Source organism: Schistocerca nitens, chromosome 8 (assembly GCF_023898315.1).
Source record: "Schistocerca nitens isolate TAMUIC-IGC-003100 chromosome 8, iqSchNite1.1, whole genome shotgun sequence".
NCBI classification, from domain to species: Eukaryota; Metazoa; Arthropoda; class Insecta; order Orthoptera; family Acrididae; genus Schistocerca; species Schistocerca nitens.
The window spans coordinates 512,998,233-513,023,870 of record NC_064621.1 but is presented as its reverse complement, the minus strand read 5'-3'; the positions used below and the strand labels follow the sequence as shown (position 1 = coordinate 513,023,870).

The 25,638-nt window shown below is 45.5% G+C and overlaps 1 protein-coding gene across 1 annotated transcript in view; it reads left to right on the top strand.

The window, feature by feature from the left end:
• The window catches only part of LOC126199648 (neurogenic protein mastermind-like), a gene marked incomplete at its 3' end in the record, with an annotated part of 416,388 nt that extends 391,633 nt beyond the window's left edge, over positions 1–24,755 (top strand). Inside the window, exons 3-7 of the mRNA XM_049936575.1 lie at positions 1,431–1,964; positions 3,871–4,206; positions 17,236–17,435; positions 24,570–24,706; positions 24,751–24,755. Of these exons, the coding sequence (XP_049792532.1) occupies positions 1,431–1,964; positions 3,871–4,206; positions 17,236–17,435; positions 24,570–24,706; positions 24,751–24,755 (1,212 nt within the window). The remainder of the gene's footprint in view (positions 1–1,430; positions 1,965–3,870; positions 4,207–17,235; positions 17,436–24,569; positions 24,707–24,750) is intronic.
• Positions 24,756–25,638: the final 883 nt, after the last annotated feature.

The following is a 25,638-nucleotide window of genomic DNA, read 5'->3' as shown; positions in this document are numbered from 1 at the left end:
ACTGACTGATCATCGTCCAACCCAAACAACTAAGGATAGAAATTTCAAACTTGGAGAGGGTGTTGATCTTATACTGTAGGCATCATTTAGGAAGGAATTTTGCGAATTTTCACCACTGAGTGTGTGAAATAGGGGATGAAATGTTTTTTTTAATACGTCGCTATTAAGGGAATCTTGAAGCCACACCTACGGAAATTGGTACTTGGTTTCTCAGTCAGAAATAAAAAAAATACGTGTTTCACCATTTTTTGGAAGTTAAAGCTTTTAGGGGATAAAATAGTGTGTGAAAGTTTTGTTGGAAATAAATAGTCAATAATAATCACTAAAGCATTTTTAAACTTACGTATATGCAAATTGGTATTTCACTTCTTTGTTTATGATTTTTTTAAAAAAAATACGTGTTTCATTGCATTTGGAAATTCAGCCCCGTGAGGGAGCGAAATAGAGGATGAATAGTTTAGGGGAATTGTTTCCTTATAATAACATTTTCCAGGCTAACTCTACGAAAGTTTGTATTTGGCTTGTCTCATTAGAAATTTGAAAAATACGTGTTTTACTGTTCACGGACTGTCAACCCCTTAGAGGGTGAAGTGTCATGAAAATTTTTAAGAAAATATTTCGTTATATTAAAAAAAAATTTAAAATGGAATCTGCGAAAATTGCTGTTTTATCTTCTCTGTTAGATATAAATAAATATTTGTTATGGAATGAAAGATTCTATGAATATAGCACCAAAAGAACGCAAGAGGCATGATTAACAGAAATCTTGAACTCCAGCTACCACAATCGCTTTTTGGCCTGAAATACATTCGAAAAAGACCATACTTCTATGGCCTTAGTTAGAGTGAAAAGCTTAGAAGGTGTTGAATTTTTGTGAACAACACAAAAATTCGATTACAAAAAAAACAAAACAAAATCCGTGCAGACCATAAAGACCATACGAGCGATGCAGGGGGCCGCTAAGCTAATTTTAAATAAGTGTGGTACTAGTTTTCAGGTAGTGTCTCTTCTCTTGCGTTCTACATTGAATACTGCGAGGGAGATATTAAATATCCTACTGAGTGGCTCGGTTACCTTACTACTGTAAACTCATCGATTTTTGAAAGGTTTAGGCGTCCTATTTTATAGCGGATTTTATCGAGAGTTATTCCACATTTTTTGATCTGTCTTTCATGTACTTTTTTATGAGCTTTTTACGTCGGCATTGTATTTTTAATGCTGTGTTCGTTCCACGTTCGTGTTTGTTTCCAGTTATTCATATAGTTCTAATCGATTTTAACCATACTCGTCAGTAGGTTATCAAAGAGTAACAACTGATCCATAAGCGTAGAGCCCTACAAATATAATGGACGTTACCAGTACCATCCGCGGCTGCTGCAGCTCTGCTGTCGTACGTCTACGGAGGCCTCAGCATGTGCGTCTGTCCGCAGCAGCAGAAGTTCCTGAAGCGGACGGCGGAGGAGCTGGAGGCGGGCGGCGGCGCGGGCGACGGCGGCGGCTTCGGCGAGCCGGCCGCCAAGGTGCAATGCACGGCGGGGGCGGGCGCGGGCGCCGGCCCGGGAGCGGCGGCGCAGGGCGCGGGCGCCGGCGCGGGGGCGCACTCGCCGGCCGCGGGCGGCGGGGCCGGGGGCGCCGGCGCCGGCGGGGGCGGCGGTGCGCCCGCTGCCGAGCCGCTCACCAAGTTCTCCGTCGAGATCGTGCAGCAGCTCGAGTTCAGCGCCGGCCCGGGCACCGGCACCGGCAACATCTCCACCAACGTCACCGTCAAGGCAGCCGCCGCCACAGTCAAGAGCACCGGCTCGGGGGCGCCCGGGGGTGGCGGTGGTGGCGGAGGCGCTGGTGGCGGGGGCGGAGGCGCGGCCCCGGGGGCGGACCCTGCGGGCGCCGCCACAACCGCGACGCCGTCGCCCAAGCCAGCGGCGCAGCCGCCTCCCGACCTCGGTGCGCTCGTGGAGTGCAAACAGGTAAGCCTCTCTCTCTTTGTCCAGCACGTATCTTAAAGGCTCCCTGTCGGTAGCATTGAGACAAGAGGTGTTCACTTCGTCACCTCTCTTGATACCGTAGTAGACGTAATGAAGTCAGCACTCTACATCCCATATATCTTCACTAGTAAATATGTTTGTTGAAATAATGATAGGTGTGAAGTCCCGTTTTTCGTAAAAACGTGGTTCTTGGTTACATTTTTGTGAAATCAAAGAAATTGAGTTCTTGTTATGGGGCAGCCGCAACTGCATCAAGTCCATTTCGTAAAATGAAGAAACTACACAACAGATGCTTAATCCGCCATCCTTTATTGTGTACACGACCGGTATCGGAACACTGATTAAAGTTCCATCATCAGATGTAAACTATAATAATGAAAAATATTGTGCTACATTTTTCAGTTTTAACAGTTCAGCAATCACATGTCTGAAGGGTCGTTCGCGGCCTCGGTACTCACGGCTAGTACTTACTATTGCATAGTTTCACTGTTTGAGTTCCCGGTCGTGGAGCACGGAGGAACGGTTTTTATTAAATTAAAGTAAGAAATTCCATGCAGCATGTGATTTCTCTCCCCCTCCTACCACTTTTTATTGTATTTTACATGTTTTAACATTCTGGTGGCTTTTGGCGTCCGATCGTAATGTCGGTTTGTTCGGATTTTTTAGGTCCCTTTTCTTATTTTGACATAGAACTTTTGGTTCCATGACAACTTTGGGGTGAGCGTGATCTCAGATGGTTAGGTGATTTTGTTTGTAAGTAACATCCTGTTATCTTCTTTAATTATTGTAATTCATTTTAGAAATTTTAGCCGCGTAGTTCCATGTGTGGCGTTCCAGATCTGAGGTTCCCCTCCAATTATCGTGTACACCATATGATGGAACTTTAAGTGATCAGAAACCGAGCACAATAAAAGCCGGCCGCGGTGGTCTAGCGGTTCTAGGCGCTCAGTCCGGAACCGCGCGACTGCTACGGTCGCAGGTTCGAATCCTGCCTCGGGCATGGATGTGTGTGATGTCCTTAGGTTAGTTAGGTTTAAGTAGTTCTAAGTTCTAGGGGACTAATGACCGCAGATGTTAAGTCCCATAGTACTCAGAGCCATTTGAGCCATTTGAGCACAATAAAAGATCGTGGATCAAGTATCTGTCGTGCGGTTTCTTCATTCTACAAAGAAATATTTGTTTCTTAAGAGACGATTTTCGGTTCAAAGGCCGTGATAAAGTAACTACCGACTGTCCACAAAAGACACTAACATGCAAGAGACCATAAGTTGAAAAATAAAGATACTGTCGACTCCGAGACTTTTTCGTCACGACATTAATGAGGAAACGGCAAATCGAGTGCGGATCATTTCCCGTATAAAGTCGTGACCAAAGAAATTGTACAATGGCTACATAGTATGTTTAGCTTTATCGTTACGGTTTCTTGCATGCTTGTTTTACACCCTCGAATATGAAATTTTCCACCAAGAAGTGACGGAGCAGTGCGTTAACATTCTTCCCTACGTCTTTAATTAGTAACGTTTCAGCACTTTCATCCCGTTATCAGCAGGGTTTAACTTCGTGGAGCAGTCATCATATGTACATACATCCCATGAAAGCATAGTAACTAACACTGCCGTGCTATGTTTCGGTTTTTAGTCCAGAGACTGGTTTTATGCTGTTCTCCGCTCTTGTCCATCTTGTGCAGGTCTCTTCATATCTGCATAAATATTACAGGCACATAAATGTCAATCTTTATTATATTCAGGTGTTCGTCTCGTTACACAATTTTTATTCCCCCATTCTTTCCTCCGCTACCAAGTTAACCGTTCCTCGACGTCTATTCTTTCTTTTCATCAATTCTTTTCTCTCCAATTTTGACGGATGTACACGTGCGTTTTGTTTTCAGGAGCAGATGGACAGTGAGTTCGTGGACCTGGAGCAGTGCGCCGCCGCGCTGGAGAAGGACGCCAACGGCGGCGTCACCTTCCCCGGCCTGTCCGACCTCATCGGCGACGACACCAGCGACGAGATCATCACCTCCGACGCCTTCAACGACCTCATCTCCGAGATTTCCGACTTCCACTCGGAGTTTATGAAGGAGTTCGATTTCGACGACCGAGGCGGTAGCGGAGGCGGTGGAGGCGGCGGTGGGGGTGGCGGCGGTGCCGGTGGCGGCGATGCGGGGGCGGGTCGCGAGGACGACAAGACGGGCGTGCTGACGGCGCCGCAGGCTCAGCAGCAGGTGAGTCCTCAGCGACGTGTGCTGCGCTCCACTTGCTCTCTGTCCGTCTGTCTGTCTTGTGTCTTGATAATGACAAGGGGTTTGTGCGTCTATCTGCTGTTGCTCACATCCATTCCGAAAATACCAACCGAGGTTGAGCTCTGGAAGCCCATTCGAGAGGAGAGACGTACTCATGCTTTCCAATCATGCACGGATTTCCAAATCCCGTGACGATAATGTAGGACAGTTTCAATAGAACTATGACTGATAACTTCCCCCATCCTTTTCAAACTGAAACATTCTAGAACTCCTCGTCCATGACGAGTCGAATGCTTAGTAACGTACCTTCTTTCGTCATTTCCATTTATCTTCTCCCATGCTTCTTCCTCCACCCGCCCATTACATAATTTTACCTCTTAGTAATTCCTCAACTACATCATCTGTCTATAAGTATCTGGACATCCCATTGTAATACGGATATGACCACTAGGCTTCACGAGAGACGAACCCACCAGTATAGAAGGATATACTTACATGGATATGGTGTCTGTTATTTCGGACATGTCTGAAAGAACAGACACCATATCCATATAAGTGTATAGTTCTGGCAATGCCGGCCATGACCTCCCTCTTCTGTGCGGATGCACACATTTCCCCGAACTCTTACGGGACTTGGTAAGAATGTCTTCCACAAGTAGTGAGTGTTGGGATGGGACACTACGAATGTAATGTGTGGACAAACAAGGTGAGAATGCGCGTCTCGCGGGAGGCGTTCGCGAGATAATCCCTGCAGTCGCGCTATCCTCTGTGCCCTCGGTGGCTCAGATGGATAGTGTGTCTGCCATGTGAGCAGGAGATCCCGGGTTCGAGTCCGGTCCTGGCACACCTTTTCACTTGTCCACGTTGGTATATATCAACGCCCGTTAGCAGCTGAAGGTATTAATATAATTCTAAAATTAGTATAGAAGGACATGGAGGGGGGGGGGTAGTATTGTGAGGAGACAAGCAGTAACAGCAGAATAGAACGGTCAGCACGGCTCAGTCGCTTAGAACGTGTCAAGGGACATTTCAGCCTTTCTGAATCCGCGCAAGTCGGTTACAGGACCTCATATGCTGACGAACAGAAGCCGTCGAGTAATGCGAAAGGTAGTTTCAAAAAAGCGCATAAAATCAACGAAAGAAATGATTCGTGAGTTCTGAAGTGATACCAGCTGTCCAGCTAACATAACGAGTGTCCGTAGGAAGCGAAAAAGGGTGGGACACAGTGGTCTAGCTGCTCCACATAAGCCACAGATCCCTTTAGTCAGTTATAGGCGATGGGTATAAAGAGCGTCGCCACTGGTTAGTGGACGACTGGAAACCAGTGATCTGGAGTGATGATTCACGCTGCATGTTGTCGCAATCTGGTGGAAGGGTTTGGGTTTGACGAATGCTTGCAGAACGCTACCTACCATCGTTCATAGTGCCAGCAATGAAGTAGTGTTACGGTGTGGGGGTGCCTTTGTCGTCAGGATGTGGTTTCCTTATTGTGCTTAAGAAAATGTTAAATATGGAAGGATATGAACACATTTTAGAGCATTCTGTGCTGCGTACAGTAGGGTAACAGTTCGGAGACGCTGATTTTTTTTTATCAGAATGACAGTACACCCTGTCATGAAGCAGAATCCGTGCGACAATGATTTTTGGACAATAACAGCTCTGAAACGGACTGGCCTGCCCCCAGTCCCGATGAACACAGTGGACCAACTTTGAGCTGAGTTAGAACGTCGATTTCGCTGCAAACCCCAGCGTCCGTCAATATCTACTCTGGTTTCAGCCTCGAGGAAGAATTAACAGACACCTCACTTGAGTGTCTTCAGCAGAGGTCGAGACGCCATTAACGTTCACTAATATGTGTCCGTATACTTTTAATTAGATAGTGTGTACTTTCGCCGTGACACGTACACCGGATTTATTCATTTGCCCTATAGACCTCGATTGAATTTCGGGAGTTTCTACATACAAATTCGAAATTCGCATACAAATTGGAAATTCGTCCAATTTATTCTTCATGCACTGTAATTATTTCTATTTTTATTATTGAATTTCTGAGGCACTTGCGCACGATAACTGCAATTTGACTTAAATTCGCGGAACCGTGATGCAACATTGTGTACATTCACTGAAACGGAATTAAGAACTCATTTCACTAAATTAGTTAAGTAATGTTGGTAGTAATGAAACGTGAAGAAAACGCACGGAAACACTTACTGGCTCTTAATATAAGAAGTAGACCTCCACGTCCTCTCTGATTACTGAACGAGGAGGATAATTGTCGCACCAGAACCTTGTATAAGGCACAGAGTACATATAAAAAGATGACGGCTTTCTTTCGTAGCACTTAATGGGACCAGCTGACGAACAAAGTGATCTGTAATGAAGGGCCTCACCATTGAACTGTCGTGACCTCGCCACTACGTAAATACGCGTGTGCGCAAGTGACGTTCGCGGTACTCAGCAGCGCTTAGCTATGGGATCGGCGCAGTTATGTATCTGTGTGTGCTTTTTGTAGTGTGCGAATTACTATAAAGTTCGTGGCAGAGAATACTTGTTGTACTGTCTGTAAGTCTCTTTTTTCGCTACATTCGCCGACGGGGCTCAGCAATAATTACTGCTTTAACATCTCTGAGAATGCTGTTAATAGTCTAATTTTATCTTCTAGGTCAGTACGGGAGCAACACGTGAGCTGTAGAAGAGCTCCATACACTAGACCACGAAACCCGGGTCTCGTTATTGACTATCTGGGTTTCTGGGAGTGTCTACCTGTGGAGATTTTCGAGCATACAAGCCGTTGGTCATTCGCGCTATTCTTCTTTGTATACGTTTTTTCCGTTGAACCGTCCAGATATGGATAATCCAAACACGTAAGCAATAGTCACGAATAGCTCTGAAAAGTTGTTTGTCCGCTATAGTCGAAAAAATGGCTCTGAGCACTATGCGACTTAACTTCTGAGGTCATCAGTCGCCTAGAACTTAGAACTAACTAAACCTAACTAACCTAAGGACATCACACACATCCATGCCCGAGGCAGGATTCGAACCTGCGACCGTAGCGGTCGCTCGGCTCCAGACTGTAGCGCCCAGAACCGCACGGCCACTCCGGCCGGCCGCTATAGTCTGTTTAATTGCAAAACATAAGGACGAGCTGAAAAATCCTCCTATCGGAGCACAAAAAAAGCGAGTAAGCTTTTCTCTAAAACTCTGTCAAAAAAGTGGGGCCCAGCTGCTTGAATCTTCATTCCGCCTTTCTCGCCAGAAATTTTTGCATGCGAACATATTCGTGCTATTTTAACGCAGAACATTCTAAATCCCTTTACTCTGTCTCTCTTTGTAGTTAAGCCCTCACACTCAGCATCTCCCTCTCACGGCCACTGCATATTATCTCTCTCCCATTGTCTCCTTTTTCTTCCATCGACGTTTTCTCTTGGTTTTGTCTCTCACTGTCATGACCTTCATCCTTTTCTCTCGCTCTTTCTTACCACTGTCGCCTTCTCTGCCACGTTCACTGTCTCTCTCTTCCACTGCCATTGTCTTTGCCCCATTCTTTTTTACTCTCTTTCTTTCTCGCGTACAGTCTGCTGTCTTTCTCTTCAACGACCATTGTCGCCTCTCCGCACGTGTCCTGGGGATGGTTTGCTCGGGCTTTTGACCCCTAGACCGAGAAACTTTTAACACGTGGGTATAATCGGCGGGCGAAAGTGGGAAAATTTCTTCGTGTTAAAGTTCGCAAGCCTTACCTATTTTTCATTTTCACTGATTTCCTCTCTCTTTTTCTCCCACTGCTACTATCTCCATCCATTTTTTCTCTTGCGCTGCCTCTGTATCTTAATGCTCATCACTGTCTCCTATCTCTCTGGCTCCCACTGCTATTGTCTTCATCCATCTCTCTTTCTCTTTCACTGTCACTTTCTCTCTCTCTCTCTCTCTCACTCTCTCTCTCTCTCTCTCTCTCTCTCTCTCTCTCTCTTCCCATCGCTCTCCCCTCACTCTTCCACTGGCGATGTCTGCTCTCTCTTCCATTGTCACTGTCTCTCTGCTACTTCCTATCAGCACAAAAAAGAGCGAATATCTTAGCATGCCAAAATTTTGCTGGGGAAGATGCAATGATGATTTAGACAGGTGGTCCCCACGTTTTTGTCAGATTCTTATAAAGACGAGCATATTCGCCTTTTCGTGCTCCGACAGGAGCATTTTTCAGCTGGTTCCCTTCTTTTCCATGTTACAGCAGGGTGACCTGCTTTATGAAACTAATGAGTAGGAATAATATGCACAAAATAGTCTCCCATCCAACGCAGATTAACAAAAAAAATACACAACATGCACATCTACGGTGTACCAAAAAATGCTGTGTTTACTTCGCAAGTACAAAGAATTTCGTATGACAAAATAATTTCTGTAGGTGCTTCCGGCGCCAGGTGGCACCTTCGAATAATTTTCAGGTCAGTACAGCCTGTACAGGCGCGAAGTGCCCATTATATAGAGACAGTGCATCATAAAGTTGTATAGGTGAAAAAATGGCGACTAAAAATATAGTTTGGTGATCTCAGAACCCTTGCGATGATCCCAGAACCACTGCCATGTGCTTACTACGTTAAAACTACATTTACGACTCAGACGGGATAGCACACCGAGCGAGGTGCCGCAGTGTTTAGCACACTGGACTCGCATTCGGGGGACGACGGTTCAAACCGCCGTCCGGCTATCCTGATTTAAGTTTCCCATGATTTCCCTAAATCACTTCAGGCAAAGGTCGGGATGGTTCAGTTGAAATGGCACGGCCGACTTCCTTCCCCAACATTCCCTATTCGATGGCTTGGTCCCCTCCCCGTATCAACCAACCAACCGGATTGTAGACGCCTATTTTACGTGCAGAAGTACGAACAATTTGAAGCTCTTGATCTCAGTAATGGATAATGGTATTGAAAAATGTTTCAAGGTTCCCGAAGGACATCATCGTAAGAACATGTGGTAAAAATTTCGAGGAGTTGCCACGAATAGAAATTATAGAAGTTGTCATACCAACTTTTGGTACCCAGCGATCATGGTTTTCCGGGTTTTCTCAGGAACCGCCCATTAATACGTAGTGCTTTTATAAGTTATCTGAGGCCCATCGTGGATCACACCGAATGCAAAGGAATTCCGGTTCACTCTATTTGCCTGTGCTGGATTAAGTGCGTAAAGTTTAAATTTTGACCGTCTACTGTATGATAGCTACAATATACCCGTTCTTCCGACAGGTATTCAAACGATCGCTAGGCCGAGATCCATCCAAAACATTTGTTCCCTTTTTTTTGAGTCAACAGACTTCTGAGTAATTTGATGGGGCCCGCCACGAATTCCTCTCCTGTGTCAGCCTCCTCTTCTCAGAGTAGCACTTGCAACCTTTGTCCTCAGTTATCAGCTGTACTCCAATCTCTATCTTCCTTTACAGTTTTTGCCCTTTACAGCGCCCTCTAGTAGCACTGAGGTCATTCTCTGATGTCTTAACAGATTTCCCATCATCCTATCCCTTCTCCTTGTCAGTGTTCTCCATATATTCACCGAGCGAGGAGGCGCAGTGGTTGGCATACTGGAGTTGCTTTCGGGAGGACGACGGTTCAAACCCGCGTCCGGCCATCCTGATTTAGGTTTTCCGTGATTTCCCTAAGTCGCTGCAGGCAAATGCCGGGATGGTTCCTTCCTAATCCGACTGCACCGATGACCTCGCTGTTTGGTCCCCTCCCCCAATCAACCAACCAATCCACATGTTCCTTTCCTCTCAGATTCTGCGCAAAACCGCCTCATTTATTACCTTATCAGTCCACCTTATCTCTGTGCTTAATAGAACGCGAGATATGACTGACATGAGGAATCGAATTTTGCGCGCGGCTTTTTGGAATATACTGGCACCGTGCACTGTCACGCCCAGGCCAATTACCTTGATGCACGAGGCCCTGCCATCCTCACCTACAGGGTGTGTGGCTGGATTGACAATTCCATCTTCAAATCGAATATTTCTTCGAATTCTTACCATGTTTAAAGTCGCCGAAACTCCCATGAGTGGAACAACTGCGAAAATTGCTTTACCGATACATTCAGATACCTCGTTACGCTTATCGCCACTTGATCGAATTTGAAGGTCGGATTACAGACGGGGTTGGTTGCTTGTTGCGCCGACTGCTGTACTAGCACAGTTCTCTCAAGGGCCAGTAGCTTGCTTTTCCGTGATGTCCAACCAGTGAGGCGGAGTGTTGTGAAGCAGTTGGAATATTTCGGAACGATGTGACCCGACCCGTAGTTGAGACCGACTATCAAAATAATTATGTGAAAGAAAAACGTTTGTGAATCTTCTCGGGGAATAGGCTGTGGGTTCAGATTTTCGGACGAGCAGAAGCTAACAGATTCACCTTTCAGTTGTGGAAGAAATTGCCGCAGTTGTTCGCAAAGGGAGGGAATACAACTTGCAGGTCAGCAGGCCGAGCAGCTCTTCCTTTTCCTTTTTCCGACGTTTGTCGAGACAGTAGAATCACAGCGTAACACTGCACAGCACTGAAGAAACGCTCATCTGAGTCACACACGATAAGATACACGCTTGACACTATATCGACAGGTCAGAGAAAGGCAGTGGCGAGCCATCTCCACTGTGACCTTGCCTAGAACCGCCGTGCGAAATTCCTGCAGTATTCTCGACGCTAATCGGGAGGCATGGACTTTACCGAAGAAATTGCACCTCCCCCCACCCCACCCACCCTTCCCCCCCCCCCCTCACACACACACACACACACACACACACACACACACACACACACACACAAACTCGTGCGTGTTGCTGAAGTGTTTAACTTACTAACTTTGTTTTTCTTTCTACTCCCTCTCCATAGCCATTCCATCACCCTATCAGCTCTGAAAATGTTAATATTCAAAAAACCGGGTACTCCTTGTTATTTTAGCGTCCCCGGCTTTTCGGCGTTGTTAAGCCTTGGTTCTCAAAGCAAATGGAATAAGTGAGAAGCTGTAACTGATTTCATTCTGGTGGCTGACTGAGAACCGCCGGTCGTTTTGAGTCCCATAGTGAGCAGCTTGCCGCGGCGTGGTATTAAAGTGCTTGCGTTGCCTTTGCAGGCGTCGCGCCAGCGTGTGGCGTCAGCTTCCGACAAGGCAGTGCTGATGAGTTAAGTGCCGCGTCCTTGGTGCGCGCCGCGTTATAAACCTCGCGACTCATTATACTCCCTGAATGAATGAACCAGCCCATCCCCTCTGAGGAAACCAGCTGCTGCCTTGCAGAATCGTCAGCTTCCACCACGTGCCTTATCTTTCCCAAAACATATTGCATTTTTAAAAATGGATATCAATCCATACATATTAGAAAAGTGGATGTACGTATCTGTCTTTGTATGTGTGTATGTTCCACATCTCGTCTAAACCACTGGACCAAAATAAAAAAAAAAAAACTTGTTACACGTATCATATACAGTCAGGAAACAATCGCTACAGTATAGGAACCACCTACCTATCAAAGAAGTGGGGGTGGGGGTGAAAAAGCAGTGTAGCTCACGACACGCAAGTACTTTATTAATCCAGTATTTGAGAATGAGAGCACGTAGTGACGTGCAAAAAACCTTACTCATAATTTCAAATCTTCACGAAACTTTTCCTCGCTGACAGCTCTCACAGAATGATGAAAAGAAGAAAAAAACTGTATCGCTTACTATACTTTCCCTGTTCATGCAGTAAAACTGCCACGTGAAGCATAACGTTTTAATTTGTTACTTCGTTACTACTAACCGTATCCGAGATATATTTGGCGGACAATATTCGCATACACCCCTGAATGGACCAGCAAAACTGTGTCGTTGTGGGACACACAATGTAGGAGATCCGACGTCATAAAAATTGAGCTGCGTGAGCAATGAGCTCGCAGGGCAAAATTCACTAAATGTGCAGGTGAAATATGTGTAAAAATACGTGTGAAATATGTTAAATACATTGATGGAAAAAAATTGCAACACCAAGGAGGAGACGTGTGACGTAAAGCGAAGTTGAAAGGCGTATTTCTACATGTGAAAGATGATGTCTATTCAAATTTCGCGCTAGTTGCACGAGTGTGGCGCTATTAGCGCCACTATGAGGGAGCAAATCAGGTTTGCTTTAAATACACGCTGTAACAGTCGTGGGCGTTACGTACAGTTGAGATTGGAATTGGTGAGTTGATTTTAGTCAAGAATGCCTTTAAGGCGACAATGACGCCATTATCGACACCTCACCTATTTTGAGTGAGATCCTGTAATAACGCTACGAGGTGTACTTTATGCGCTATTGCAGAAATAATTGGCAGAAATGTAGCCACTGTACATGATTGCTGACAGAGGTGGTGACGAGAATGTACGGTGGCAAGATGACCGGGCTGCGGACAGCCACGTGGCACTACCGAGAGGGAAGAGTGTCGTGTTCGGCATATGGCTCTGGTGCGTCGTACTACATCTGCAGCAGTTGACACCACAGTGACACAAAGAACTGTTACAAATCGGTTACTTCAAGGTCAGCTCCGAGCCAGACGTCCCGTAGCGTGCATTCCACTGATCCCAAACTACCACCATTTACGGCTTCAGTGGTGTCAAGCGAGAGTTCATCACAGGGCAGGGCGGAGGTCTGTCGTGCTTTCTGGTGAAAGCTGGTTCTGCCTCAGTGTTGGTTAGGAGGAGGTCAGTTGGCGATCTGCAACCAACCTGTCTGCGTGCTAGACACACTGGACCTAACCTGGACTTAGGGTCTGGTGTGCGATTTCGAATGGCAGCAGGAGCACTCTCGTGATTATCCCACGCACCCTGACTGCAAATTTGTACCTCAGTCTGGTAATTTGACGTGTCGTGCTGCTATTCATGAACAGCATTCTAGGGGTTTCTCTGCAGCAGGATAGCGCGCTCACATACCCAGCATGATCTACAGAATCTCGACATGCAGCCTTGGCCTGCTCGATCACGAGATCTGTCTCCAATCGAGCACATCATCGGACGACAACTGCTGTGCCTTTCACAAACAGCATTAACCGTCCCTGTATTGACCGACCAGGCGCAACAGGCATGAAACTCCATCCTACAAACTGATGTCCGGCATCCGTTCAACACACTGCATGGACATTTGCACGCGTGCGTTCAACATTCTGGTGGCTACGCCGGTTATTAATGTACGTGAATTGCACATTTTCAATGGCTTTTCTCGCGCATTCATTAACGTGTGCTCTTTAATGGTAATCACTTAAATGTGTTAGCTAGATAAATGTATTATCGAAATTTCATGTCTCTACATAATAATTTTGTAGTGTTGCTATTTTTTCTGTCATTGTATATGTGAAAATATTTGACATGTGCATACGCAGGACCGGACTAATAGAAGATTGGAATGAATATACGCATATCCGCCCAGTATCAGGCATTCAGTTCATCTTTGGTATACTGGATGTCGTTTTCTCCTCATAATTTTATCCGATTTACCGGACTACTTCTCAGTTAAGGCTACAAGGGCCAACTCTTGTAAACAATCTCCAAAACAAGCGCTGTCCTGCTAATGAAGTCTGTATTTTAAACAAAACACAGCTTGAATGCCTTAATTATGTCTTGTATCACTTCATAAGCTGTCGCTAGCCGTCCGGCGGTTCTGCATACCATTCATGGACACTGCCGCACATGCAGAATCTCTTAAGCCGGCTTTGTACAATAAGTCGGTGCTGTCTTTGAAGCAGCAGTGTACAACGAGGCCCATGTAGCGTAACCAGCAGACAGGCGTCTGTAGTTCATAGTAGAGGGAGGCTATTCTATGCCCCTTATATCCCACTTATAGACGGACATTCGACTCTTTTTTTCAAATTTGTCCTGGCCTTCTTTGTTGATAGGTCTGTGGTATCTGAATAAAGTATTTTCTTAGTTAGTAGACTGGCCGCAACAGTTTCCTGTCACAATGCGTTTTCGACTGACCTGCTAGAGTTGTCATTGAATTGGAAAGCCCATTTCAATACAAAAGGATAAATATGTGTTTTGAAGTCAGAGAGTACGTACGTGTGCCGCTGCCTTGTGCTGGGCTGGTGTGGCGTGATAATCGTATGCGTTTGACAACGTTCCGATCGTCAGAGCTACTGTCGCGCGTGTGTTTGCCGAACACGAAACGCCGTGCTTCTGATTACGGTCAGGTCTTCAGGACTAGGCTCAGAAGTGGCTGAACCTGTGCAACCATCGGGATATTCACGGTCCACGCTGTTAAAGAACTATTGTAGCTACTCTAATTTGAGTAACACACGGTAGGACGTCAGGATTACTTCGTTCGCCCACACACCACCAGTAGCGGTGCAAATGATTAAGAGCTGCATATAGAACAGCGGCTTTAGTGCATTAGCATTGTCCGAGTTTCGTGTTTTTATCAGATCTTGCAGGGTATAGGAATGTGGACAGCGACAGATGTTGAATGATCACTCCGAAGAACACGGTCGTGCCACGTACTCGCCTGAGAAAGCGTTCTCAGCATCTGATAGAGCTTTAAAGCGCTCACATTGCGAGAATCGATTTGGCCAGGGGGACGAATTTTGGAGTATGCAGAATTTGGGTGGTTCAGGTATGACAGTGGCCCGATGTTGGACTGCATGGGAACGTGAGGACAGTCATAGATGTCGTCAAGGTTTCCATCGACCACGTATTAAAACGACAGAAATGGATTGCCCTATTGTGCAGCACTGTTCACATCCTGTGCCTGCCATCCGAGAACAAAATAATGGACTCCCTGCACATTCTGCTTCGTCGTGCATCATTTCCAGGAGAGTGACAGTACCGGACTAGGGAAAAATTACCATCCCATGCATAGGCTGCCATTAATACCATAAACAAACGGTTGCGTTTGCAGTGGTGCCTTGATGTGGAAGTGTGGAATGCTGAAAAATGCGTGGCATTGTGTTCAGCGATGGATCGCGGTTCTACACTGACACGGATGTCCATCGTCTGCGAGCATGGCGGCGACCTGGGGAGAAGTCCCATTCTTCCAGTGCTTCGTAGAAGCTCAGCGGTGTTACTACTGTCGTCATGATGTGGGTATCATGGTCACGGCTGGCAGCGACTGAGGGAACTCGGGAGCAGTACAAGGGGACGTCACGGACACCTTGCGTCCTCACGTCTTGTCTCCCGTTTGACGGTATTGTGCTGCGATTTTTCAACAGTCAGTGGTCGTCCACAAGACCCGTGTCTGCATTAACTATCTGCGTCATCTTGACGTATTCCCGTGGCCAGCAAGATTGCCAGATTCGTAACCGATAGAACACTTATGAGACCAACTCGGACGTCAACTTCTTCCCAGTGCCACGAGGTTTTAATTTATTACTTCTTTAGTACTAACTGTGTTCGAAACACCTTTTCAGACAGTCTTCACGTGTACCATTGAACGTACATGCAAAATCTTGTACAATGTCATTGTACAATTCGTAGTTCAGGGGATACGATGCAAAGAGACAGCCTTTACAAAACTCTACCGTCTGCTGAGCGAGATCAGACTTCAAGAAGAATATAATAATTCCAATCCCAAAGAAAGAAGGTGTCGACAGGTGTAAAAATTACCGAACTATCAGTTTAATAAGTCACAGCTGCAAAATACTGACACGAATTCTTTACAGACGACCTCGGGGAAGATCAGTTTGGCTTCTGTAGAAATGTTGGAACACGCGAGGCAACACAGACTCTACGACTTATCTTAGAAGGTAGATTAAGGAAAGGCAAACCTACGTTTCTAGCATTTGTAGACTTAGAGAAAGCTTTTGACAATGTTGACTGGAATACTCTCTTTTAAATTCTGAAGGTGGCAGGGGTCAAATACAGGGTGCGAAGGGCTATTTACAATTTGTACAGAAACCAGATGGCAGTTATGAGAGTCGAGGAGCATGAAAGGGAAGCAGAGGTTGGGAAGGGAGTGAGACAGGGTTGTAGCCTATCCCCGATGTTTTTGAATCTGTATATTGAGCAAGCAGTAAAGCAAACAAAAGAAAAATTCGGAGTAGCAATTAAAATCCATGGAGAAGAAATAAAAAACTTTGAGGTTCGCCGATGACATTGTAATTCTGTCAGAGACAGCAAAGGACCTGGAAGAGCGATTGAACGGAATGGACGGTGTCTTGAAAGGAGGATATAAGATGAATATTAGCAAAAGCAAAACGAGGATAATGGAATGTAGTCGAATTAAGTCGGGTGATGCTGAGGGAATTAGATTAGGAAATGAGGCGCTTAAAGTAGTAAATGAGTTTTGGTATTTGGGGAGCAAAATAACTGATGATGGTCGAAGTAGAGAGGGTATAAAATGTAGACTGGCAATGGCAAGGAAAGCGTTTCTGAAGAAGAGAAATTTGTTAACATCGCGTATAGATTTAAGTGTTAGGAAGTCGTTTCTGAAAGTATTTGTATGGAGTTTAGCCATGTATGGAAGTAAAACGTGGACAATAAATAATTTGAACAAGAAGAGAATAGAAGCTTTCGAAATGTGGTGCTACAGAAGAATGTTGAAGATTAGGTGGGTAGATAACGTAACTAATGAGGAGGTATTGAATAGGATTGGGGAGAAGAGAAGTTTGTGGCACTACTTGACTAGAAGAAGGGATCAGTTGGTAGGACATGCTCTGATGCATCGAGGGGTCACCAATTTAGTATTGGAGGGCAACGTGCAGGGTAAAAATCGTAGAGGGAGACCAAGAGATGAATACACTAAGCAGATTCATAAGGATGTAGGCTGCAGTAGGTACTGGGAGATGAAGAAGCTTGCACAGTATAGAGTAGCTTGGAGAGCTGCATCAAACCAGTCTCTGAACAACAACAACAAAAACAAAAACCAACTTTGAAGCGAGTGAGAAACATGCTTTTGCTTCAAAGGGAGCAGAAATTACGCAGTTTGTACTCATCCGTTGTTTGATAATGAGAGCATCTTTCGTGTTTCAACAAACATGAAGACAATTTCAAAACGTTTTCTAGACTTTTTCTCGTGGTTTGTGTTTACTGTTCATTACTAACGCAGGTGTCGGGGCGGCTGGCGCCGTACACGCTGGACTTCAGCAAGGCGGAGCTGAGCCCGGCGGCGCAGACGCTGAAGCAGATGGCGGAGCAGCACCAGCACAAGGCGCAGTTGGGCTTCGGCCGGCCCGCGCCCGGCGCCGCGCCGCCGCCGCCGCCGCCACAGCGCTCGCCCTACGACTTCCCCTTCGGATCGCCGGCCGGGTGAGCCACGCTGCACTCGCTTTCCTAGTAGTGCGGGAGCCTGCAAGTTAGGCCACTGCTCCCGATAAACACGAAACAGGGGTTTCACTCCCGGTCTGACACAAATTACGGAAATACCGAACCCACCGATACCACCCGTGTGATCGTCTAGGCGGACGAAAACAAATCATCAAAGTCCAATATGTGTAACATGCGCACTGTAAACATATTTATAGTCTGTTTCACCGTGTTAACACATACAGCACGGTGCCCGTACGCCATACGGGTGCGGCCGCCCTGACGTTGGCGACGGCGCCCGTATACCGTACGGGTGAGCCTTTATTTGGCTCCGTAAGCGCGTTTGGCTCGTCTCCGAAGCAGTTTCTTCAACTAATGTGAAGGTATTTCATTCTTCTTCCGTAAGAGGCAAGCACTTATCGGCTATCTCATCCTGGGAGCGGCTGTCAGCACTGCAAAGACGAAGTTACGTGCAGTTCATTCACAGGTGTTTACGATCGCGAAAATACCGCGCAGCGAATTGACGCAGGCAGAGATCTTAGATATTCTTTATGGAGATGCAGGGCTTGAAATTGACGATTCTGACAAAGAGGATTCGTACTCTCCAGACGAAAGTACAAGTGATGATTCAGGTATGTATATGTCTCAATTGTTCATAAAGTGAAGAGTTCATTGCCGCATTTTGTATTGTGAGTAATGTTCATTAATTCACTTGAATTTAGTGCCTCTTAGTACCAATCTTAGCATTATTTTTTTCTATGCAGACAGTGGTACAGACCATCAGTTACCATCTGTCGTACCTGGTTGTGTGTGCCTCATTGAGCACAAAGAGCTAGATTGGTCGGAACTAGACGATCAGCCAGCACTGCCGGATTTCCAGGAAGTAGTCGGCGTAGCGTAGTATTTTTCAGATGCCACTGAGGAGCTTCGATATTTTAGTTATTTCTTTGATGACGACCTTATTCGGCTCATCAAAAGTGAAACGATTCTGTACGCTGGTAACGTTATTACGACAATGAAACGCAAAGGTAGCCTGAAAGTAAACTCTGTTTGGCATAAGTGGTCTGCAGTAAAATTGCAAGAGATTTACTGGTCTCTCAGTATTATTTTGCATATGTGCGTCGTCAAATTGCCGAAAATCAGTGATTATTGCTCAACAGACCCGTTTCCGCAGACAGGATTTGTGAGTAAAGTGTTGAGTCGCGATCGATTTTGCGCTACACTGTCATTGTTACACTTGAATGACAATGCTACGTTCATTAGCAGAGGCGAAGAAAAGCACGACCCACTTCACAAAGTGAGGCCTTTGTTTGATTTCTTTGTGAATAACAGCAAAATTAGTTTGTGTCCAGGCATGAATCTGACAATAGATGAATCAATGTGTCCCTTTCGTGATAGAACAAGCTTCAGAGTATACATGAAAAACAAACCCAATAAATATGGAATAAAATTGTATGCTCTCTGCGATTCATCAACTGGTTATATGCTAAACTGTGATGTACATACGGGTTCTGCAGGCAGTGTTGACAATAGTATCCAGGACCTTGTAAAAAGGTTGTGTTCACAGTACTTTGGCAAAGGACATTGCATTTATATGGATAGCTACTACACCAGTCCATCTCTTTTGGACTTGTTGTGGGATAATAAAGCTCTTGGAGTGGGAACTGTAATGATAAACAGGAAAGGTTTGCGACGAATATTCAGAACACTAAAACTAAAAAAAAGATAGTTTTTCAAAGGAAACACCATATCTTGGCAGTGAAGTGGAAGTCAAAACGAGATGTTTTTTGTCTTTACACAAAGCATAAGTCTACCAGCACTATAGTATTCAAGTGAGCGCCAGAGGTGGAATAGCAGAAATTGTAAAGCCAGACATTATTGATTACAATAAGAATAAAGCTGAGGTTGACAGAGCAGATCAGTTCTCCAGCTATTACCCGTGTGCCCGAAAAACTTTGAAGTGGTGGTAAAAGCTGTTTTCCACTTTTTTATCGTGTCAACTGTCAACAGTTTTATTTTATATAAAGAGAACACTAGTAAGAATGTATCCCTAGTACACTTTATTCACAGAGTGGGGAAGAAATTGGCTGAGAAGTGCGGAAATATTTTTCAGCAACAAGCAGCTTCATCCTCACAAATTGAGAGGACGTTTGCAAGGCACTTTCCAGAGAAGGTCCCACCCACTGCAAACAAGGTGAATACTACTAAGTATTGCAAAGTATGTTCAGACAGGGGGAAGAAAGAGACGGGTAAGCGCATCAGGAAGGAAAGTAGATGGAGGTGCAAGGACTATGGCGTTGGCCTTTGCGTCCCACAGTGTTTCCAGGATTTTCACACAAAGGCTAACTACATCTGAACTATTAAAATACTCTAGTTTACAGATACCTGCAGTTAGACAATCCAGTGATATTTTGTTTTAAATTTAGATACAGTAATAATGGCATTACTCAAGAGAGAGAGACCATGTAAAACTTTTTTTTCCACGATACTTTTGTGTTTCCTTTTTTTAATTATAACACCCATTTGTATTTTATATTGTAAAATAAACTCACATCCATGTAAATCTCTTACCTTTTCCTTTTAAATGATGCAAGAACAATATTCCTACCATTTTTCTGTTCTTTGCAATCTAATTTCAAACATCCATTAAATATGCCAGTTCACAGCCAAGTGCCGGGTGTAAAGAGGGCAGTGTTGAAAGTGTTAAGCGTACTGAAATTTCAGTTTTTCAGCAGACGCGTTTTTCCATTTTTCCAGAACATCTGAGTGGTTATTCTGGAAATTTCACATACGAGGTGCGGCTAGAAAAAAACCGGACTGATGCTGGAAAAAACATTTATTTACAATTATTTACAATTTCATGTTATATCCTTCAATGTACTCTCCTCCTCGGTCTCTACACCGCTCCATACGAATTTTCCACTGTTCATAGCAATGCTGCAGATCATTTTCGGTAAGTCCATACATTACTTCCGTCGCTTTTTCTTTTACTGCTTCAACAGTCTCAAATCTAGTTCCTTTCAAAGCTGACTTGACTTTAGGGAAAAGAAAAAAGTCACAGGGGGCCAAATCAGGTGAGTAGGGTGGATGATCTAAGATGGGAATGTTGTGTTTTGCCAAAAACGTCTTCACTGACAACGCACTGGGGCATTGTCTTGGTGAAGGATCCATGACTTTTTTCTCCACAAATCGTTCCGTTTTCTCCGTACTCGCTCACGTAGGGTAGCCAGGACGCTAATGTAGTAATGCTGATTCACTGTTTGTCCCTCTGGTACCCAATCAATGTGCACAATCCCTTTGATGTCAAAAAAAAAATCATCATTGCCTTGAATTTCGATTTTGACATTCGTGCTTTTTTTTGTCGTGGAGAACTAGGAGTTTTCCAATGCATCGATTGGCGTTTAGTTTCGGGATCGTAAGTAAAAAACCACGATTCATCGCAAGTAATAACATTTTGTAAGAAGGTGGGATCACTTTCAATGTTTTCCAGGATGTCAGAACAAATCATTCTTCGGCGTTCCTTCTGTTCAATTGTGAGACACTTTGGAATCATTTTTGAACACACTTTGTTCATGTTGAAACTTTCATGAAGAATCTGCCTAACACTTTCCTTGTCAACTCCTGTTAACTCAGACACTGCTCTGATTGTTAAACGGCGATCTTGTCGAACAAGTTTACCGATTTTTTCAATGTTTGCATCAGTTTTTGCTGACAATGGTCTGCCAGTGCGAGTGTCATCACTGGTGTCTTCGCGGCCATCTTTAAATCGTTTAAACCACTCAAACACTTGTGTTCGCGATAAACAATCATCGCCGTACACTTGTTGTAACATTACAAACGTTTCACTTGCAGATTTTCCTAGTTTGAAACAAAATTTGATGTTAACACGCTGTTCTTTCTGTACACTCAACATTTTCCGACGCACAGACAAAACGTCAACTACTTAAAACAGACGCCACGGGCAGACTGAGTGCAGGAGGCAGATGAAACTCGAGCAGTAGGCGGAGCGAGAGTCACGTGACAGGCCACGCGACTTTCAGCCTTATTGCATTCGTTTTATTGTTTCACCAGTACTAGTCCGGTTTTTTTCTAGCCACACCTCGTACATAAATTGGTTCGTACATTTTGGTATTTCTAAATTCAAAACAGTTTTCCCGTATAAATTTTGCGTCGATTTACTTAGTGTTTTTGCCCCTTGTTTAAATGTTCTGAAGTTCACTTCTTTTTCTTTCGTTGATAGAGGAGGTTGATGTCGAAAAACAAAGAAAGAAGAGTGGACAGCAGAAGATGTGCTTTGTAAAGAAAAGCGAAATGTTTGTGGTGAAAAACACACATAAAATTGAGTAAAGTTAAGAAGGGAAAAATAATAATCATTGATATAATTACTGTTACTCTCAATACCACATTCGTTGGCTTCTCCAACTCTCAACCGAACTGTCACCTTGCAACCTAACCTAGCCCTCGAGTTACGCTACAGAACTGTCTGTCACCAAAGCTGATAATGTCAGTGTTTCGTTCGTTTCTGAAGTCACACGGCGCTCTGTCGTCACGTCACTGGTCAACCCGAAGTTCGGTGTCGGTGGGTTCAGTTCACCTAAAATGTGTCGCCAGTCACGAAATGTTTATTACATGGAGCACAGTTTTGACATTTACGTACCGATGCGTCACTTCAGTCTACAAAGGCTTACGGCAAGGTACGATTGCAGTGCGGCGGCAGTGTCGACACAATGCGCGCGGCCGTAGTCGTCTTTGTGCCCAGTGACACTCGTTCATTGTAAATGAATGCAAGTCTGTGGTGGCGCGACAGCGGAGACACCGAAGCGGTGCTGTGCCGAGCGGTCGAATCGCGGTCACTTTGGCGTCTCCGCTGTCGCGCCGCCACAGACGCGCGACTGGGAATCGTTGCCTTATGTTACATTAAATGACAGCCGTTGGAAAGGGGCACGCCTACCGTCACGTGATTTGGGTCTCCACACGCGCCGCACTTCAGTGTCACGTTTAGAGTGAAACCAGTCCGCAGAAATTTTGATAAATGAAAATAATGAAAATGGAGCCAAGCGTAACCTCCCAACAAAAATAATGTTGAATAATAATGCAAAATGGAGCCAAGCTTAAACTCCCCACAAAAATTAAGGAATGAAAATTGACCAAAAACCACACAATAATATTAATTAAATAATGAACCATGAACCAAATGGAACCTCTCAACAGAAATAATAATATCTGGTAAATTTTATAAGGACAGCAGCGCTGACCTTCGGCCCTGTATTCTGAATAACAAAAGCAAAATTCTTACCTCAACAAAAACTGCAACTATATCTGCTCTTACTCACCACAAAAATTAAGGAATGAAAATTGACCATAAACCACACAATAATATTAATTAAATAATGAACCATGTAGGAAATGTAACCTCCTAACTGAAATAATAATATGTGGTAAATTTTATAAGGACAGCAGCGCTGACCTTCGGCTCTGTATTCTGAATAACAAAAAGCAAAATTCTTACCTCAATAAAAACTGCAACTATATCTGCTCTTATTTATCGACACAGCTTCGTGCAATGCTGGCGTATATTTTTTTTGATTCTTGGAAGGAATGCATAGGAAAAATTCTTTAAATTGAAATGAATACTTTTCTTTAAAAGAGTTACTTCATAAAAAAATTATTATTGGGGCATTTTTTCTGAACAAATTAAATTACAATTAACATACATTATTAAATATGCGCAATGCTGCTTCTTTACCTTCTACAACAATACTCATCCTCCAGAGTCCTGACCAGAGTCGCGTCCAGGGCACACAGCCGACGCATGGCGACTCCCTACTACCGTATCCGACTGACTACTACTGTAGACTCGCGCAGACTAGCGCAGACTAACTTCTACTGTCAACTCGCGCAGACTAGCGCAGACTCGCGACAAGCAACAACTAACGATAAACTACTCTCTGGTCAGAGATTCTGTCATGCCTCGCCCATCGCCGGCGAAGCATACACCTCACAAGAGCTAGCTCCAATTCTAGGCGTGTACGCATGAGGCCAATGAATGCCGACGAACGATAGCCAATGGATTCGGCACTCGGCCTCTCACCTTACCAAACGAAGGGGTTGGGCCGAGGTATTCGGCGAGATGGAATCGTAGTTGGCTCTGAGAACTTGCCGAGACTATTCTCATTTTGTTATTGCTACAAACTAGCTTTTTAACTACGATTTCACCGACCGATATTGTGAGGAAAGTCGTCGCATGTGCCGTATTTATTTTACTGCAAGAAGGTGCTCATCAGTAAAAGAAGAAGAAGAAGAAATGACGCTGGCGTACGACCTCTCCTTTAAAGCGTAGGGAGCAGTGTGGTGGGACAAAATTGAAACGCTGTCCTATAACAGTCATGAATGATGGTGTGGTACTCACAGCAAGGAGCGTGAGCTACAGAGTGGTGTTGCAACTGTCGTCATAGGAAAGGTGGACAGGAGCAGAAATGATTAGTGAACAAGTTAACACAGCAAGGAGAAGATTTACTTAACTTGTATTCCTCCGAGCGTACGAAGGCTGATATAAACAATGCAGCAAGAGATAGTCCAGCTCGTACAACAGTTACAAGGACGAGGCTCGCTGTACCGAGCACGAACGATGACGGCATAGCAAAGGAGGTGTGAGTGCAGGTCGGGTGAGTGGCTCCTGCTGCCGTCCTGTGTCGCGGCGGCAGAGGGCGCTTGTAGTCCAGAGGTGCTGGGCGTGTGGCTTCAGCGGGTCCGCCGACATTCCGCGTAGTCACTACTGGCGTCGTACGGGACTTGCAATTCCGTTGCCATTTTCGCGACACATGTGGGACAGCATTGATACATCATACCGGAAGAACAATAACAAAATATGAGCAACGTCGGCAAGTTATCAAAGCGAGCTGGGTTCCGACACGGCCGAACCCTCGGTCCCGAGCCGTTGGGTAGTGTGGATGAGAAGCTGGACGCCATAGCATTGGCTGTCAACGTTCGACCGAACTCACTCTTGTCGTTCGTTGACCTTAAGCGTACCTCGACTAATTAAGTGGTCTGTTGTCGTTGGTTGGCCTGAGGTGTACTCGCCTTTTGTACGTCGCGATTGTGTGGAATGTGACGAACGAGCAGCGCGCTTGTCGACAGCGACTACGGGCCGGCCGGCGCTGGCGGCGCGCAGGTGAAACAGGAGCTGTTCGCGGGCGGGCAGCAGGCGCCGCCGGGGGTGGGCCGCCAGCCGCCCCCGCAGCAGCAGCAGGGACAGCAGCAGCAGCAACAGCAGGGGCAGCAGCCGCCGCAGCAGCAGCAGCAGGCGCCGGCGCCGCAGCAGCTGTCGCCGGGCGGCGGCTACCCGGGGCCGAAGCTGGGCGCGGCGGGCCCGGGCCCGCAGTACTCGCCGCAGTACGGCGCCGTGCCGGCCGGCGCGCAGTACCGCCCCCAGCCGCAGCCGCACCCGCCCCCGCAGCCGCCGCAGCCCGCGCCCGGCGTGCCCAGCGCGCGACAGCCCGCCGCGCCGGGACTCTCGCTCAGCCAGGCGCAGCAGCTGTCGCTCCAGCAGCACCACATACAGGTAGGCGGGCAGCCTGCTTTTGTTATTGCTGTACTGATCGCCAAATGCTGGTGCCTTTGCTGCTAGACGGCATACCGGCCGATATCAGATGCTTAACATCCGATTTTACGAAAACTATTAAGTGAAAAAATTGATTCTTGCACAATTTAAAGTTTTCACTCGATAAAGAACTAAACATCATTTCCTTATCCGTCATACGTACTGCGCTGCATGAACTTAACTAAAATATTGCACGAACTTTTAGAGTTTGCAGAGGTAAAAATGCATTGCGTAAATTTCGCATGTGATTGATTTTAGCTCATACATTACAGTAAATGAAATGTAGAAAACGTATAGAAATTGTATTTAAAATTCGGAGCAGAAGGATATCTCATTTCGTTCTCGAGTTACTGGGTTGTATACCTGAAGGACGGTCGCGCGCAGCGTCCATAGGCGTCCTTGCGCGTTGCGAGTCATGCGATCATAACAGTCGTATCTCATAAACGATTCAAGGTATCGAAACAACGACTTTTTGCAAATGATAACACGCAGTGAGGCACATATGTTGTATGACAAATACGCGAAACCTTTCTGTTCACCGCGATATGGAAGTAATGCAGCAGTGAGAGGCCGGCAATTGAGGACGCATTTAGACGGCCATATCGT